Consider the following 17,313-nt stretch of genomic DNA (forward strand, 5'->3'; position numbering starts at 1 on the left):
AATAATTCGCTCATTTCTAGCTATAACCTCTAGCAATAATCACTATGTTCTCCTGGCAGGGATGCCTCCCCCACATGATCCTCCCCCCTCCCCTGCTGGGAGAACACAATAGGTCCATGGTAGGGAGCTGACTGTGTTGTTTTTACTCTTCTCTAGGATTTCCTGATGGAAACATTTATCATGTTTAAAGACCTTATTGGAAAGAATGTTTATTCTTCAGACTGGATAACAATGAGCATGGTCCAAAACAGGTAATATTGTTAGAATTTGAAGTATTTGTTCATTTTCATGTATTTCAAATATGAAATGTATCAATTGCTGCACAGTTTTATAAAAGCATCTTACGTTTACTATATTGCAAATTCAGTAGTGGTTGAAATGGCTGCTGACTGCCTTTATCCACTTGCCTATTGGGCACTTTAAATCCCTTTCCTGCCCAGCACAATTTCAGCTTTCAGTGCTATCAAACTTTGAATGACAATTGAGCAGTCATGCAACCCTGTACACATATGAAATTTGTATAATTTTTTCACACAAATAGAGCTTTTTTTGGTGGTATTTAACCGCCTCCCACCCGCCATATAAGGAAATGACGGGCACAAGGTGGTTCTCTCATTCTGGAAGGACGTCATATGATGTTCTCCCACTCTAACCGCTCGTGCGCGCCCCAGGGGTGTGCAGTGCGGCGATTGGCGGTGCGCTGTGTCCCTGGGACACAGCGGATCACCGATCAGCAGAAAGAGACGATGACTTTGGCTCTGTCATGTGATCAGCTGTGTCCAATCACAGCTGATCGCATGTAAATAAAGAAATGCAGGTTATAAGCATTTCTCTCTTCATGAGCTGTCACGCTGAGAGCTCGTGAGGAGAGGAGAGCAGGTAATCAGCATTCTTCAGAGGGGACATCTACACTGATCATCAAGGCACTTATGATCAGTGCCCTGATGATCAGTGTAGCCCCATCAGTGCCACCTGTCAGTGTCCATCAATGCCACCTGTCAGTACCCATCACTGCACATCAATGCCACATATCAGTGCCTATCAGTGTACATGAATGCCACATATCAGTGCCCATCTGAGCTGCCTTTCATTGCCAACTATCAGTGCCAGTCAGTGCCACCTATCAGTGCCACCTATGAGTGCTGCCAATCAGTGCCACCTATCAGTGCCAGTCAGTGCCCGCCAGTGCCACCTAACAGTGCCTGTCAGTGCTTCCTATCAGTGCCAGTCAGTGTTGCCTATCTGTGCCACCTATCAGTGCCATATATGAGTACTGCCTTTCACTGCCCATCAGTGATGTGTGTGAATGCCCACCAGTGATGCCTGTCAATGCCCATCAGTGCCACCTACCAGTGCCTCATCATCAGTGCCGCCTATCAGTGCCCATCACTGCAGCCTCATTAGTGCACATCAGTGAAGGAGAAAAATTACTCATTTACGAAATTTTATAACAGAAACTAAGAAAAAAAACTTTTCAGTAGTTTTTGGTTTGTTTATCAAAAAAAAAAACCCCAGTGGTTATTAAATACCACCAAAAGAAAGCTCTATCTGTCTCAAAAAAAGGATAAATATTTCATATGGGTACAGTGTTGCATGACCACGCAATTGTCATTCAAAGTGCGACAGCGCTGAAAGCTGAAAATTGGCCTGGGCAGGAAGGGGGAGAAAGTGCTCGGTAGGCAAGTGGTTAATCACCAATGGGTGTTTTATTTTTTGCTAAACAAATTGAAAAACGACCAAAAAAAAACATTTTTCTTAGTTGTTGCAAACAGGTAATTTTCTCCTTCACTGATGTGCGTTGATGAGGCTGCACTGATGGGCACTGATAGGCAGTACTGATGGACACTGATAGGCTGCACTGATGAGGTGGCACTGATAAGGCAGCACTGGTGGGCATTGATGAGGAGGTACTGATATGCGGCACTTATGGACACTGATAGGAGGCAATGATGAGCACTGATAGGTGGCAGTAGTGGGCACTAGTGGGCAGCACTGAAGGACACTGATAAGCGGCAATGACTTGCAGCACTAACTTGTGGCTCTGATAGGTGGCACTGACTGGCAGTACTGATGGGCACAGATCGGCATCACTGACGGGCACAGATATTGCAGTGCTGATGGGCACACATTGGCAGCACGACTGGGCAATTTTGGGGCTGCACTGATAATCAATGCCCTGATGTCTCCTTTAACACTGTGGCAATGTGAGGAAAGCGCTGCCAACAAGTGTGTTTACATCGTGATCAGCTCTGATTGGACATTGAACATTTCCCCATATTTTAACCATTAAAAGACCCTGCAAATACAGAAAAATACCTGTTGACCTGACAGAAATGCACTCAGCTCCTCCCTGTTGTGGACTGACAAAGCGCAGCATTTTTGTGGACTGAGCATCCACAAATATATTGTTGTACCCCTCACTGTTATATTTCTAATGAGTCTATTGAGGTCTTTAAATAGAATAAAATAAGTGGGTCCATTTTCTGGAGATAGTTCACAATCATTTTTGGATAGTGTCAGATTAGACAGATTGAATATTTTCATTATATTTAAAGTGATGTCTGTCTCAGATCAGCTTTGCAGCTCATCCGGTGCTTGTGGTTCCATACATTAGCAGCAAGGCTATTCTGTCACTTGTAGATCCACAAACATGTAAAGCTGTTTTAGCACATTAGTTCTACAAACATACAGTCAGGTCCATAAATATTGGGACATCGACACAATTCTAACATTTTTGGCTCTATACACCACCACAATGGATTTGAAATAAAACGAACAAGATGTGCTTTAACTGCAGACTGTCAGCTTTAATTTGAGGGTATTTACATCCAAATCAGGTGAACGGTGTAGGAATTACAACAGTTTGCATATGTGCCTCCCACTTGTTAAGGGACCAAAAGTAATGGGACAATTGGCTTCTCAGCTGTTCCATGGCCAGGTGTGTGTCATTCCCTCATTATCTCAATTACAATGAGCAGATAAAAGGTCCAGAGTTCATTTCAAGTGTGCTATTTGCATTTGGAATCTGTTGCTGTCAACTCTCAAGATGAGATCCAAAGAGCTGTCACTATCAGTGAAGCAAGCCATCATTAGGCTGAAAAAAACAAAACAAACCCATCAGAGAGATAGCAAAAACATTAGGGGTGGCCAAAACAACTGTTTGGAACATTTTTAAAAAGAAGGAACGCACCGGTGAGCTCAGCAACACCAAAAGACCCGGAAGACCACGGAAAACAACTGTGGTGGATAACCAAAGAATTCTTTCCCTGGTGAAGAAAACACCCTTCACAACAGTTGGCCAAATCAAGAACACTCTCCAGGAGGTAGGTGTATGCGTGTCAAAGTCAACAATCAAGAGAAGATTTCACCAGAGTGAATACAGAGGGTTTCACCACAAGATGTAAACCATTGGTGAGCCTCAAAAACAGGAAGGCCAGATTAGAGTTTGCCAAACGACATCTAAAAAAGCCTTCACAGTTCTGGAACAACATCCTATGGACAGATGAGACCAAGATCAACTTGTACCAGAGTGATGGGAAGAGAAGAGTATGGAGAAGGAAAGGAACTGCTCATGATCCTAAGCATACCACCTCATCAGTGAAGCATGGTGGTGGTAGTGTCATGGCGTGGGCATGTATGGCTGCCAATGGAAATGGTTCTCTTGTATTTATTGATGATGTGACTGCTGACAAAAGCAGCAGGATGAATTCTGACGTGTTTCGGGCAATATTATCTGCTCATATTCAGCCAAATGCTTCAGAACTCATTGGACGCCGCTTCACAGTGCAGATGGACAATGACCCAAAGCATACTGCAAAAGCAACCAAAGAGTTTTTTAAAGGAAAGAAGTGGAATGTTATGCAATGGCCAAGTCAACCACCTGACCTGAATCCGATTGAGCATGCATTTCACTTGCTGAAGACAAAACTGAAGGCAAAATGCCCCAAGAACAAGCAGGAACTGAAGACAGTTGCAGTAGAGGCCTGGCAGAGCATCACCAGGGATGAAACCCAGCGTCTGGTGATGTCTATGCGTTCCAGACTTCAGGCTGTAATTGACTGCAAAGGATTTGCAACCAAGTATTAAAAAGTGAAAGTTTGATTTATGATTATTATTCTGTCCCATTACTTTTGGTCCCTTAACAAGTGGGAGGCACATATGCAAACTGTTGTAATTCCTACACAGTTCACTTAATTTGGATGTAAATACCCTCAAATTAAAGCTGACAGTCTGCAGTTAAAGCGCATCTTGTTTGTTTCATTTCAAATCCATTGTGGTGGTGTATAGAGCCAAAAATGTTAGAATTGTGTCGATGTCCCAATATTTATGGACCTGACTGTATGGTCTGGTTGTATCTCCTTTCTGTAAGACTGGAGGCTAAAGGTATTGCTGCATCTCACCTACTTTCCTGTCCAACAAACCTGTTACTGGCTTGTACCTGTTTCCAAGATTGGAAAGATTGGAAGATATGATCAATTTGACATATCATTCTGACTCTTTCCCTGGTCAGTACCCATCTGTGTGGGTGTTGCACTGCTTGCAAGTTGCACTGGTGAATACCAGCTGGCTTCCACTCACCCAACATGTTCTATTGGTGAAGAGAAAATGTATTCTTTTAGTAACTAAACACAATGTCTTACATTACTGTAATTACTGTATTTCTTTCAGGGTTTTTTTGAGAGCCATTGACAAGTTCGCCAGAACCATGAACCAGAAATTTCTTGATAACATGAATTTTGAAGTGCAGGTACCTCTGTTAATTAATCATATTTAGTAAATTCAGTGCATGGGACAGGAGTAAAATATACAGCATAGTGAATGCAGTGTTAGGTCAGGATTATACTGTACAACATAGTCCCTGGAAATCATAAAGACTCATGCTTTCTAAGGCTGCGTTCACACCAATGCGTTGTTTAGTGCTTTTTGCAGAAACGCACTACAGTCCATTTAACATGGTTTCCTATGGAACACGTTCACATCTATGCTTTTTTGATCTGCTGCATTTTTGGAATGGGTCAGGGACTTTTTTAAAAGCAAAAAGCAGAGTTTTTGTTAAATAGAGTTCAATGGAGAAGCTGCTGAAATGCATGGTAGTGAGTTTTTGCTGTATTTTGCATTTTAATCTGCCCAGCAACAAAAAAAATTCAACTTTAAAAAAAAAAAGCTGAATAAAATGAAATATGCAGTAAAAATGCACCAAAAATGCATCAAAAACGCGTGTAGAAAAATGCAAAACAAACTGCAAAAAGCACTAGAGAAAGCATCAAACGCAAAATGCATATATGTGAACCAAGCCTTAAAGTAGTGCAGCATGTGCCAAATTCATGTACCTGTCTAGAACTTTTACTTGAATTTGGTAAATGCTGCTCCACTTTTAGAATGCACGCGAGACACTTTTGCAAAATCTGTTTGCGCCAGTTTCTCTCTCTATATGCCCAAAGAGAGTTTGTGTTAATTAACTCCACTTTGGTAAGATATAGACTGTTGGTGTTTTATTTTGAATTTGGTGTATTCATTGCCATTCATTGCCATAAAGTTAAATTGGCTCACATTAGAACTATTTGAATTTGGCTCACAAGTCAATGTTGGAACTAAAAGTATCGCAAATGCTTCATGAATTTGGTGCGATACATTAACAAGAGGGATTAAAGTGATCAAAGTGGCACAGCAGCTTTATTGAAGTCCACCCTTGAAGTCCTGTTTCAAATGCCGCTTTTTACATTTACATGACTCCTTAAACCCAGTCTGTCTAAACAGTATGGTCACCTGTTGACTTGAACCATCCACAGGCAGCTTAACTCTTCTATAAGACACAGAAGTCGAATCTAACACAATTTTACTGCAGAAAATTGCAGTATGGAGGATGTTTTTCCAGTCTTTTGATATGTAAAAAGACAATCTGTGGAATTCATAAAGATTGAAGCAAGCAGATTTTGCAAAAGTGTCTCTCATGCATTCCAAAAATGCTGAGGAATGCAATAAATGTATTTACCTTTCTATAGCTGTTTTTTTAATTTGGCTCATGCTGCACTAAGGCACGTGAGATACTTTCACAAAATGTGTCTGAGCCAGTTTTTCCCTCTGTACGCCAAAAGAGACTTGGTCTTAACTAACTCCAATTTTCCATTTGGTGCATTCAAAGCAACACATTATAAAAGTGGCACATTTTAGAACTACCTGAATTTGAACATGGGTCACTGTCAGAACCAAAAGTGTTGCGAATGCTCCATATAAAGTACCACATAGTAAGGGCAGGAGGGGTTAGGAGTATAACATAACAATATCACATATACCGCAGGGGGCAGAAGTAAAATGCACAATCTAGTGAATGCAGTCTGAAAAACAACATAGAGAACGTGGTGCATAGGGGAAGACTATGTAAGATTCAGTGTGTACACAGTGCAGTGGTCAGTAAGGCTGTGACCCGGGAAGGGGGGGGGGGCACAGAGAACAGCAGGATCAACCAGGTTTTTCACAGAATACAGAAAACAAATCCTATAGTGACTGAGTGAGTATAAACAACATGTACTGTAATACAGCATTTACTGATAGTTTTTAATGATGTGGGTTTAATGACACTATAAAATTGGGTGTACTTGCAAAATGCCAGAAAGTTACAATACCAAAATTGCCCACTTTAAAAGCTTTTCCAGCTAATCAATTTAGAGACAAGCATAAATGATGACCTTAGAATTACTCCTCTCTCTGGCATGCATTCTGCTACCTAATATGTGTTAACCAAATGGCATTTATCTGCAAGTGCATGTCCTGGGTACTTATATCTTTAGGTGTTGTGTGTTATTGTGTGTGTGTCTGTGTGTGGGGGGGGGATTATTTTCTGTTTATTATTTCTAATAATCTATTATTAAACAAGGCATGTTTCCACTACCACTAGTGTAACAAAGCTGTGTCTGCTTAAAATGCACAATTTTCAGAAATTTTTAAGCCAGAGGAAAACAAATGCTTTTCCCTGTTTTTTTCCCTGGAAAAAAAATCGACATTTTCAGAAGAATTAAAAATAAATAATTCCGCAGTAGTCTTACAAATTGAAAGTCATTTTGTTACAGTGCTGTTTGCAGCTGTGCTCTCAGCAGAAATTGCACTGTGGAAATGTTTCCAAACAAAGGGTTTCTCAACCTTTTTACCTTTGAGGAACCCCTGGCAAAAAGTCTGAGATCTCGATGATCCCCTGAAATAATTTTCATATGTACAGCTAATGGAACATTGATGTGATCAGCAAGCTGTAGATATAACAACAAATATTCTTAGAGCATTAAACAAAAGAATAAATATTAAAACTTACCTCCTTAATGTGAAACTTGTGCTTTTGTTTAAGCAGTGTGCAGGGAGTCAGCAGGACAGAGCACTGGGGATCCAGGAGGGAACAGTATATGAGGGCCAGGAGTGAACAGTATATGGGGGCCAGAAGAGCACAGCAAAGTACAGGGGGGCCACAAAGGAATAGTACAGGGGGGCCAGAAGGGAACAGTATAAGGGAGTCAAGAGGGAATAGTATAGGGGGACAGGAGGGAACAGTATAGGGAGGTCAGTATAGCACAGCACAATACGGGGGGGAGGTGGGGAGGCAGGATGAAACAATACTGGAGGGCACAATACTGGGGTCTGTAGCAGTTATCCTCATGCAGAGTAGTTCAGGAAAGCTGCTGGATTATATCTGGTATTCTGATCCCATCCTGCCTTCTCTCTTGAGTGCTGTCACACACACAGGCACCTGGGACAGACCAGAAGGGAGGGCCGGCTGGGATCGGTGCAGGAGAGTGATGCAAGTTGTTTCTCTCTGTACCTCTGCAACTTGACTGTCAGGTATGTGGGGATGTGATTTACCTGTTTTCTGCTTGTGGTGGATGGGTAGATCATGGAGGAACCCCTGGGGATCTCTTGTGGACCCCTGGCTGTGAAACACTGCTCTAGATGTTGGTCTCACAATTTTACTGAGAAGGAGAAAAGAAAAAAACAATGTACTGACCAAACTATAAGTAAACATTATGCTGTAATGGTGGAGAACATTTATAGGATGTTTTAAAGGTTAAAAAGATAAACTAATTTGTAAAATGTACCCACTTTTCTGTCAATTAAGGCAGGAGAGGAGGACAGAAACAATCATGTACTGTACCCCAACAATCACCCAACCATAGGAGGTACAATATGGAGCCCACAAGCAAACTAAACTAGAGCTTTTCCCCTGCAGTGCCCTTTAGTGGCAGAAATGCAAATTTCTCTTGCCTGAGAACTGCATTGATAAGTACAGTGTTATTTGAATTGTATTCCAGGCTTTGCATATCTTCAGCTTAGAGAACTTTACATAAAGTCTTAGAAATCTCTCATTAAGGTCTTCATGTTATATAGTTTGAATACCATGTCATAGTTATATTATTTATCATTTTAACAGAAATATATTCCACGCTTCTTTTTTAATTTTTTTTTTAATTTTTCCAGAAAAAAACACAAAAATAGCTTTGGAACAAAACGTGAAAAAAACTGTTTTTTTTTTCAATTTTTCCATTTTTTCCGAGGCCTACTTATCTTTCCATTTTTGAAAACGTTCTCCACCCTTATGCTGTTGGTTGAGGGAGAGGTGCTCTGTTAAACTGGTGGCCTATGGAGACATGCCTCATTGAATTGTTGGTTCATGGGAAATTACCCTGTCACATTGATGGCTGGTCCCATCAGAGGTTATTGATGTGCCTCAATAAACTGCTGTTCTGTAGAAATGTGCCACCATTATACAGGTGACAGTAGATATATGATCCCTTTACATTGATGGTCAGTGGAAAAGGTCCTCTTTCGCACTAGTCGTCAGTGGAAACAGTGGAAAATTGCCCTGTTACACTAGAGGTCAGTGGGCATATTTGGAAATATATCATTCGTCAGTGAATTGCTGTTATGGCACTAGTGGTATGTGAAGTACACTCATTATTTTGAAGGTCAGTACAGAAGTAGTGGTCTGCAAAAAAGAGACTTGATATAGTGGCCAGAGGTGAAGTAGCCCCTTGCACTGGTGCAAACTGAAATTGCATCACTACATCTGTAATCAGTGAAGTGCGCCTTATTTCATCAGTGTTCAGTAAAGAAGTTGCCTCACTGTATTCATGACCAGTGGAGAAATGCCCTATTTCATTGGTGGTTGACGATGACAGTGGCCTCCAATTTCACTGAGTTTCTGAAATCTTCTTCACTGACATTTTGAATTAGTTAAATGCCTGAATCTCACCCCTGAATTCTGTGGTTCCACCACCGGCTGTTACATCACTACTGATATAGTGACTGGCAAGTGAAACCACAGTGTACTTCAGAAAGATGCAGGCATCAGAAGTGTCAAATGAAGGTTTCAGTGGTGAAAGTAGTTCTGTAAAAGTGAAAATTGGAGACGTTGGTGGTGGGATTGTTAGTATTCTTACTAGCAGGGAAAAGGGTTTGGATCCTGGGATTTTGTTGAAATACTGTGACAGTCCCTCAGAATCTGGAACAGTTCAGGTATACGTTTAAATGTGTTTAAACCCATAAAATGAAATGTTTATCTATTTAATAGCGTTGAATGATTTTAATAACAAATACGGTACTTAGATCTCCAAAATAATTCAGATAATAATTAACTTTTTTCCCATTCTAAGTATTATTTATTGAAATGGCTCTAGCATTTGTTCCTAAGGCACTAAACATTTCCTGAAATATAAAGAAAATATATTTTCTTTGTTTAATTCTTTACTTGTCTTTTTTAAAATAACATTTTATATTTGTAACAGCTTTGGAACAACTATTTTCATCTGGCAGTGGCTTTTATTACCCAGGATTCCCTACAGCTTGAGAATTTCTCTCATGACAAACAAAATGAAATACTGGACAAGTAGGTGTTAACATTTTAATTTTTAAAGAAGTTTTGGTATTGATGCTTGTTTATTAAGTTACAGATTTATGCAACAATGAGTATTAATTTTTAAGCACTTATTTTTAAGTGCAATAACACTGTGGTTAAGCCCCTTTACAATTAACACTTAAAATTAAGCAGGTGCCTAGAGATGCATAGAGCTGCAGCATCTCTGAGGCTCAGGTAATGAAATTTGTAAATGAACATTGCATAATTGAAGCTGATATCACTCTTTATTTGTCTCTCCAGCCTTCCTATTAGCATAGGGGGTCTCACCAAATGAGGGTGTGTTCAAAGTGGTCATGACCTCACTGCTTATTGCTTGGCTTGTAGTATTACACCTTTTAGCCTATGCTTTGCTACACTTTAGACAAAATTATCCCCGGGGCAAAAAATAGGCTTGGAGCAATGTGTGCTGTAATTCAGTGGTGTGAGACCCATATTTAGAAGTATCGGCATACAATATTACTTGCCTTTAGTAAATGGTTTGTTTCACATACCACTATCCTTTTTACCACTGTACTCACAAAAAAACCTTATTTACTATGTAACAAGCCAGTGCTTCACAGATACACACACTTTGAATTGTAATACCACTTTTGCAGTCACATCTGCTAAAACCCCACTGTATGTTAGTTATATATTTCCATTTACACAGCATACATAAAATAATAATACAAAATATATCTCACTTTTCTGTGGGGTCTATTTATAAAAGAAAAAAATTGCACAGCTGCACAAATTGAATGTACATTTGCTCTGTGAAAATTAACCAGCTATTGGGAGAATGGGGCAAATTCAAATGTCCTTAGGCAATTATTTCATCTGTTTAAATGGGACCATTGCTACTACAGGATCCCCGTTTCTTTGCTAATTTCCTCTAGCATTCTCTAGAATTGTTACATTGTATCGCTTAATACGATGTATTTATTTCCTAAAATCTTTAGCTCTATCAAGTGGTCATTATGCAGTATTTTTCTGATTCACTCCGTTCTTTAGGAATGAACCCTTTTTTACTACTGCCTTAAACATTTTAAAGTATTTGACCTGAAGATAAAACATAAGAACATTTTGCCCTATTCTCACAACAGCAGGTTAGAAGAACTTCATTAAATAGTTGGAAATAATTTACAAACCAGCAACTGATGGTCAGGAGTACAGTGGGGAGAACTATGTAACGTGCAGCAAGGCTTAAAGAGCACAGTGATCAGGACTATATAATGTACAAGATAGCGTTTATAGAGTGTAGTGGTTATAAATACTGTAAAATGTATAGAGTGCAGTGGACAGAAGTAATGTAGTGCTCTGTACATTGCTGTTCACTGGGAGGAAAAGATGCCCCTGTTTTACTGTCAATAGAAGGAAGAATGCTCCAACATTGGGGCCTCCAACATTGGTTCCCCCTTCCAACTATGCCAGCTGATCGGAGCAGTGGTAGATACTTAATTTTTAGGAACTATGGAGTGCTATTATTATGGCAATTTTCCATTGTTTATTCATGAAAAGGGTTGTAATATTGAGGGACTGAGTGCTATCTCAGTAGGTTGCATGTCACATACAGGCATTCTGTACTACTGTTCCCACCATTCAGAGTTAGGTAGCTCCTTAAAACAAGTGACATGCAGTTCACCTGAGATGAACCTCCAGCCGTTTGGCCCTCTCCTGCTTCCAACAGTTTGTGAGTACTCAAGGCTTCATCTTGTATATGAGCTCAGTTGGTCCTGTGCTTGCCTTGTTATAATTCCAGTACATCCCCATTGTTAGAACAACCTATTGTTGTGGGAACAATTGGCACAAGTCCAAACAACAATGTGGCATGGACAGTTCAGTTCTTAAAAAAGATTCAGTTGGCTCTTGAACTGTCAGAAGTCTGCATTGGAGCCAAAGTTCTTTTGGAAATCTAAGTCTGATCCTAGACACATGCAATCCAGTGTTTTTTTCCAGAATAAAAACATCAAACCATCTGCTTCCAGGCTCACTCTTTGTTTCTGCATGTGAGCCCTGGGGCTGATGGTAGCCTCTTGTGAAGCAGTCATGTTTGCCCGGTTTCACTCAGACCCCTACAACAGCATTCTGTCATCACAAGACAAATAATTTTAGTCTCTGAACAACTGATCTGCCTGTCACTGAATACCAAGTTGTCTTTGGCTTGGTGGCTCAACAATCCAGCTCTGGAATTGGAAATTATTCTTTTCCATCTATTGGAAGATCATCACAATTGATGACAACCTGACAGGCTAGGAAGGAATTCTAAACACCTCATCTGTGCTGGGGACATGGACACAGGGAACTCTGATCTCCTGATCAACATTCTTGAGGTTCAGACATTTTGGTTGTCTCTACAATGTTGGACATCTCAGCTAGAGGGTCATCTAAGCAGGATCCATTCAGACAATTTCATGGCAGTGGCGCACATCAAACATTAGGTTTTGCTGTGGCAAGAGAAGTAGAAATATACTGTCCTGGGCAAAACTTCACTTAACAGCCTTGTCCACTTTTCATATACCAAGTATGGATAATTGGCAGGCAGACTTCCTCAGCTAGCAACACCTGAACCTTGGAGTAAGTCCCTACACCCAGATGTTTTTAAGATCCTGTGTCATAGGATGCTAGATGTGGACCACCTGGCCTCAAGATTTAACAACAAACTGGATAGGTTTGTCTCCAGGTGCCAAGATTGTCTGGCTTGAGATGGGGTTGCTAAAACCAAATTTGTCTTTCCTCTTCTGAAACTCCTTTCTTGTCCACACAACTGGATCAAAATGGAGGGCAATCTGGAGGTCCTCATAGCTCCAAATTGGCCCAGGCATATGTAGTATGATCAGACGTCTGGCAGATGTTCCATGAGCTCCAGATAGTCCGCATCTTCTGTCCCAAGGATCACTTTACCACCCTGCTACGCAACCACTGGCCTTAATGGCATGTTGCCCAGGTCATGAGGGACAGGGTCTTTCCGAATCAGTGATTCCTATGATGTTCACTTCCTGCAAGATCTACTATCTCACATATAAAACATTATTTGCTTTGTGCTGGAAAAGAAGCTTTCATGCCAAAATACATTTTCCAGTAGATGAATCCTGACCTTTTTGCAATAAGGCTTGAATCAACATAAGGCCCCGAGTATCATCAAGTAACAAACTCCAGCACTTGCTACCTTATTCCAAAGACCATGAACCTTAAATTTTTTTTAAATAATCCTTAGTACAGGTTATTTCTCATTTGGCTACCCAGTGTCATCTCCTGTTAATCCAGCAGATTTAAATTTGGCTCTCGTGGAACTTCAAAAACTTCCTTTTGAAGCTGTCAGGGATATTGCCTATTCCACTCTTACTCACAAGGTTCTGTTCTTTGTCATTACTATGCATCTGAGCTGGTAGCTTATCTTTCTGGTCTTACACAAGGGCAAGGGCAAAGCCAGAGATTCTTTTCTTTATAAATTGGTATGGGTGTTTAGCTTATCCAGGAAATTAACATGTAAATAGTTGTTGTGCTAATAAAATTATAAATTAAGAAAAATAGAAACTAAATGAAAAATACAAATGTATACAAATGTATTTATTAATGTGCACACATTTTGAGGTGGATTTCAATTCACTTTATTTACTTGCAGCTTGTGGAACTGGTGCACAAGATTTTTGAGTTATCCAGAACATTGTGCTTCCATCCCTGTGTCTGTCTACAGTGAATCAGAAAATTTCTCTTCTTTTTCTTAATGAGGGGTCTTCAAAAAGTTTATGTATATGTTAAAAACAGTGCAGAAACCTTTTGAAGAATGCTCATAGTTTGAACTTTGCCTGTCTACTTTGAAGCTACTGCTTCCATTAGAAGGACTAACTCTCTCTTTGTCATCTCTGGTGGTCCCCAAGAAGGGGAACCAACTTCTCCTTCCACCATATCTTGGTGGATCAGATAGATCAACATTCAGGTTTATGATTCCAAGTGTCGGGTTCCATGCTTTACCATCAAGGCACATTGCTAGATCTGTGAATGCTTCTTGGGTTTTAAGGTAACTGGTTTTCTAGATTTATCAGGCTACCACCTGGACATATATTCACACATTCTCAGAGTTTTACCAGGTGGATGTGTAGGCCTCTTCTGATGCCAGCATTGGGTATAAGGTCCTTCAGGCAGCTCATGGTAGTTATATTGGGCCTGTTAGTGTTTTCTTTACTGGGTTGCCCACCCTTTATTGGACCACTTTTGAAAGTCCCAACAGTCTCTGAATTCCTGTATCTCTCAATGATTGAAAAAGAAATTTGGATTTTGGTACTTATTGTAAAAAATACTTTTTTGTTGAGGGGCACAGGCCCACCCTCTGTGATTGTCTTGCTCTTAATACTGCTTTTATTTTTTTTTTACAGAACTGAGGCATGTGGGGAGTATAGGGGTTATATTAGTCTGGTCACTGTTTTTTATTTGCCAATGTTCCAATCCTTTTGTAAGCAGCAGTGTAAGCTAACAGTCTGTAAATTCCAGTAAAAGGATTTGTATTCCTTTAACTGAAATAAAAGTAAAAGTTCATTACATATACAGGATTATTATTATTTTATTGTATCTACCTGAATGTCTTAGCAAGTTAAACATGATTTTGCAGCAAATACAGCGATTTCACCTTCAAAGCACTGCAGCACTGTATAGAAATATTACAAAATGTTCCTTTTAAAAGCTAAGAGTATGCAGAAATCCTTTACCCAAGAGCCAGGCTGTGTTAATAAATAAAGCCATGTTAGACTCCCTATTGTTGCATGACATGGCTTTGCTTTTTTTTTTTATAAATAAAAATTTCACTGCAATCTTCCTACTGATAACCACAGCTCAGAAGCCACCAACAAAATACACCCACAAAAAAAAATTATAGAAAACGAGATGCTCAAAAAGGACACAGGAGAACTCGGAGCATAATTTATTTTCTTTCACTGAATTAGTTCAATTCAAGAAGTTTGCATTTTTTGCACTAGTTCCAAAACAGAATTTAATACCATCATTATTTTGTATTTAATCCAGCCATATAGTCCTCCAATTCAGTTCCCTCTCCTCCCCAGAAAAAGATTATATTAAATGATAAATCTTTTGTAACTTTAAAGATGATTTTTTGAGATGTTACTCACCTCCCGAATTCACCAAATTGGGAGCAAACTTCACTCCCATAGTCACAATCTTTTTTAGGATATAATAATTACTGTTAAGCCAAAAATAGTTTTTAGACACTGGGAAATCCAAATATTATAAGAAAAAAACTTGTTTTGTAAGGCCAGAAGCTAGCTAATAAGTATGAATTCATCAAAACATATTTAGATTTTTTATTCTTTTTTATTTTTTCATATAGGATTCATATAAAAGTATGTTTTAAAATTAGTTTTTCTTACAACTCTATTCACTAAATTACAAACTTATGTACCAAAACTCACTTCAATCTAACTGATCACAATGAGTATATTTCCACATAAAAAATGTTCCAAGTTATGGTGAAATTTCATCAAAGCAACTTCTTCCTGATTTGCTTATTTCTAGTGCTCACAGTTTGTGTTATTATGCATTATATGTATTCATAATATCTTAGTAGGTGTTCCCCAGAAGCCTAGCAGAATTCTCTAGATATATAAACAGATTAATATTATTACTGAGAGAAACATCTGTTTTTTTCTGTTAGGTACGAAGACATGAGATGTTTAATTGGCTTTGCAATTCGTGATATGTGGTACAAACTTGGTAAGTGTGACAAAAAGTAATACTGCATGTTTGTAAGAAAAACAAACAAATGTATCAAGTCAGATGCACCTAATGATATACTAGTAAATGCATGCTCATTCCAGAATGGGCAAGGTTGAGGGGGTTTTAAAAACAACGTGAACTAAAGCTTGTGGAGCACCACTCAAAGTACCTATGTTAATCCATCCAGTGATTCACACTAGTGGGTACCGGCATCCAAGAAGCTCATCCCGGCTTACTTCACAGTAAGGAAGAATGGGATGCTGCACACTAAGAACATCCATATCAATAGATGAATGAAGGAAAAGCAATTTCAGCCTGTCTCCTCCCAGGTCACGTTCCTCTGACACATTTCACCCCACCCACAGAGCTTGATTGTAGAGAACAAGTAAGTTCTGTAGGCAGGGTGAAACACATCAGAGGGGTGTGGCCTAGGAGGAGACAGGCTGGAGCTGCTTTTCATTTATTGGTCTATTGATGTGGCTGTCATTGATGTGCAGTGTCCCATTCCTCCTTAAATTGAGTGGATAAAGAGAGGAGTGCAAAGGGTGGGGGAGAAAAATTCATAGTATGTGAAAACAGGTAGTGTGTGCAGAAGAGTAATGCAGAGGGTATGACTGTGGGGCAGTATGTGCAGGAGAAAAATTCACAGTGTGTCAAAACAGGCAGTATACTTAACCCTTTGACTCACAAATGATTGTTCCATAATGATCAACACATTCACAAAACATTTGGTCATAGCCATACAGATAAATTACATAAATATTGGAAGTGCACACCATATTACACTCAGCACTAGGGATGCACCGATAGCAATATCGAGTACTTGCATGAGTACTCATACTCATGAAAATGCCCCCATATCCAAAACTGATATCGATACAGTGTGATTTGAGCCCCTACAAAATGAATGGGCTCAAATTTCACTGCAAAGAATCACTTGCATATTGAATGTGGTGCGATTCCTGTCCAAATTGCATGTGGTTTCCCCCCCACTGCTCCGGAGCTGTCATTTGTCTGCAGTGCTGAACGTCCTGAGTCATGACCAACACGATGTGGATATAAACCCTTGGCTTGGCACAGTGGATTATGATCTATTCTGCCCAAAGACTTATTATACAGGTAAGGTCAACCTCACAATTTTCCTCTTTGTTAAGCCCCTATGCTTTTTTTTAAACCCTGTTGCTGCCACCCATTTTGTGCCCTACTCCTGTATCTAGTATCTTTGACTTTCTAGTGGTCTGTAGATCTCCATCCTCTCCCATCATCTAGTATCTGAAAGAATGTTCCCAGCAATCAGAGGCCCCCCTCTGTCTTAGCAAGGCATTACCTGATCAGGCATGGCATGCATAGCTGCTTGTGGTGCTCACAAGCCTGGAGAAGATGCATAGGCCGTCCGCCCCTGAGCTGACATCACGCCCACCTTATACCTGTGGGTATACCTGTGGGAATAGGCTGGAAGTGAGGTCAGCATGGGGCCAAACTGACAATACATCTCTTCAAGCCTTGTGAGTACTGCAAGCAGTCTCTTCAGCAGGAAACGGTGCTGGCAAGGGACTCAGATGGTTGGCTTAGTTGAGTACCCCTTTCTTCACTAGGTAAGACAACAAAAAAGCCCTTCATAATGGGTTAGAGATGGATTGGTGAGAGGGATGGGAAATTTCCTCATTACCTGGATTTGGTCACTGAAGTTTTGTCTCACTAGGTAAGACAACAAA

The 17,313-nt window shown here is 39.9% G+C and overlaps 1 protein-coding gene across 1 annotated transcript in view; it reads left to right on the top strand.

The window, feature by feature from the left end:
* Window positions 1-156: 156 nt before the first annotated feature.
* Window positions 157-17,313, top strand: part of LOC149437111 (dedicator of cytokinesis protein 2-like) — a gene marked incomplete at its 5' end in the record, with an annotated part of 102,499 nt that continues 85,342 nt past the window's right edge. The window contains 4 exons of the mRNA XM_089661111.1: window positions 157-251; window positions 4,669-4,747; window positions 9,765-9,865; window positions 15,537-15,595. Of these exons, the coding sequence (XP_089517237.1) occupies window positions 157-251; window positions 4,669-4,747; window positions 9,765-9,865; window positions 15,537-15,595 (334 nt within the window). The remainder of the gene's footprint in view (window positions 252-4,668; window positions 4,748-9,764; window positions 9,866-15,536; window positions 15,596-17,313) is intronic.

Source organism: Staurois parvus, unplaced genomic scaffold (genome assembly GCF_062004578.1).
Source record: "Staurois parvus isolate SC_StPar_1 unplaced genomic scaffold, SC_StPar_1.0 ptg001314l, whole genome shotgun sequence".
Taxonomy (NCBI): Eukaryota; Metazoa; Chordata; class Amphibia; order Anura; family Ranidae; genus Staurois; species Staurois parvus.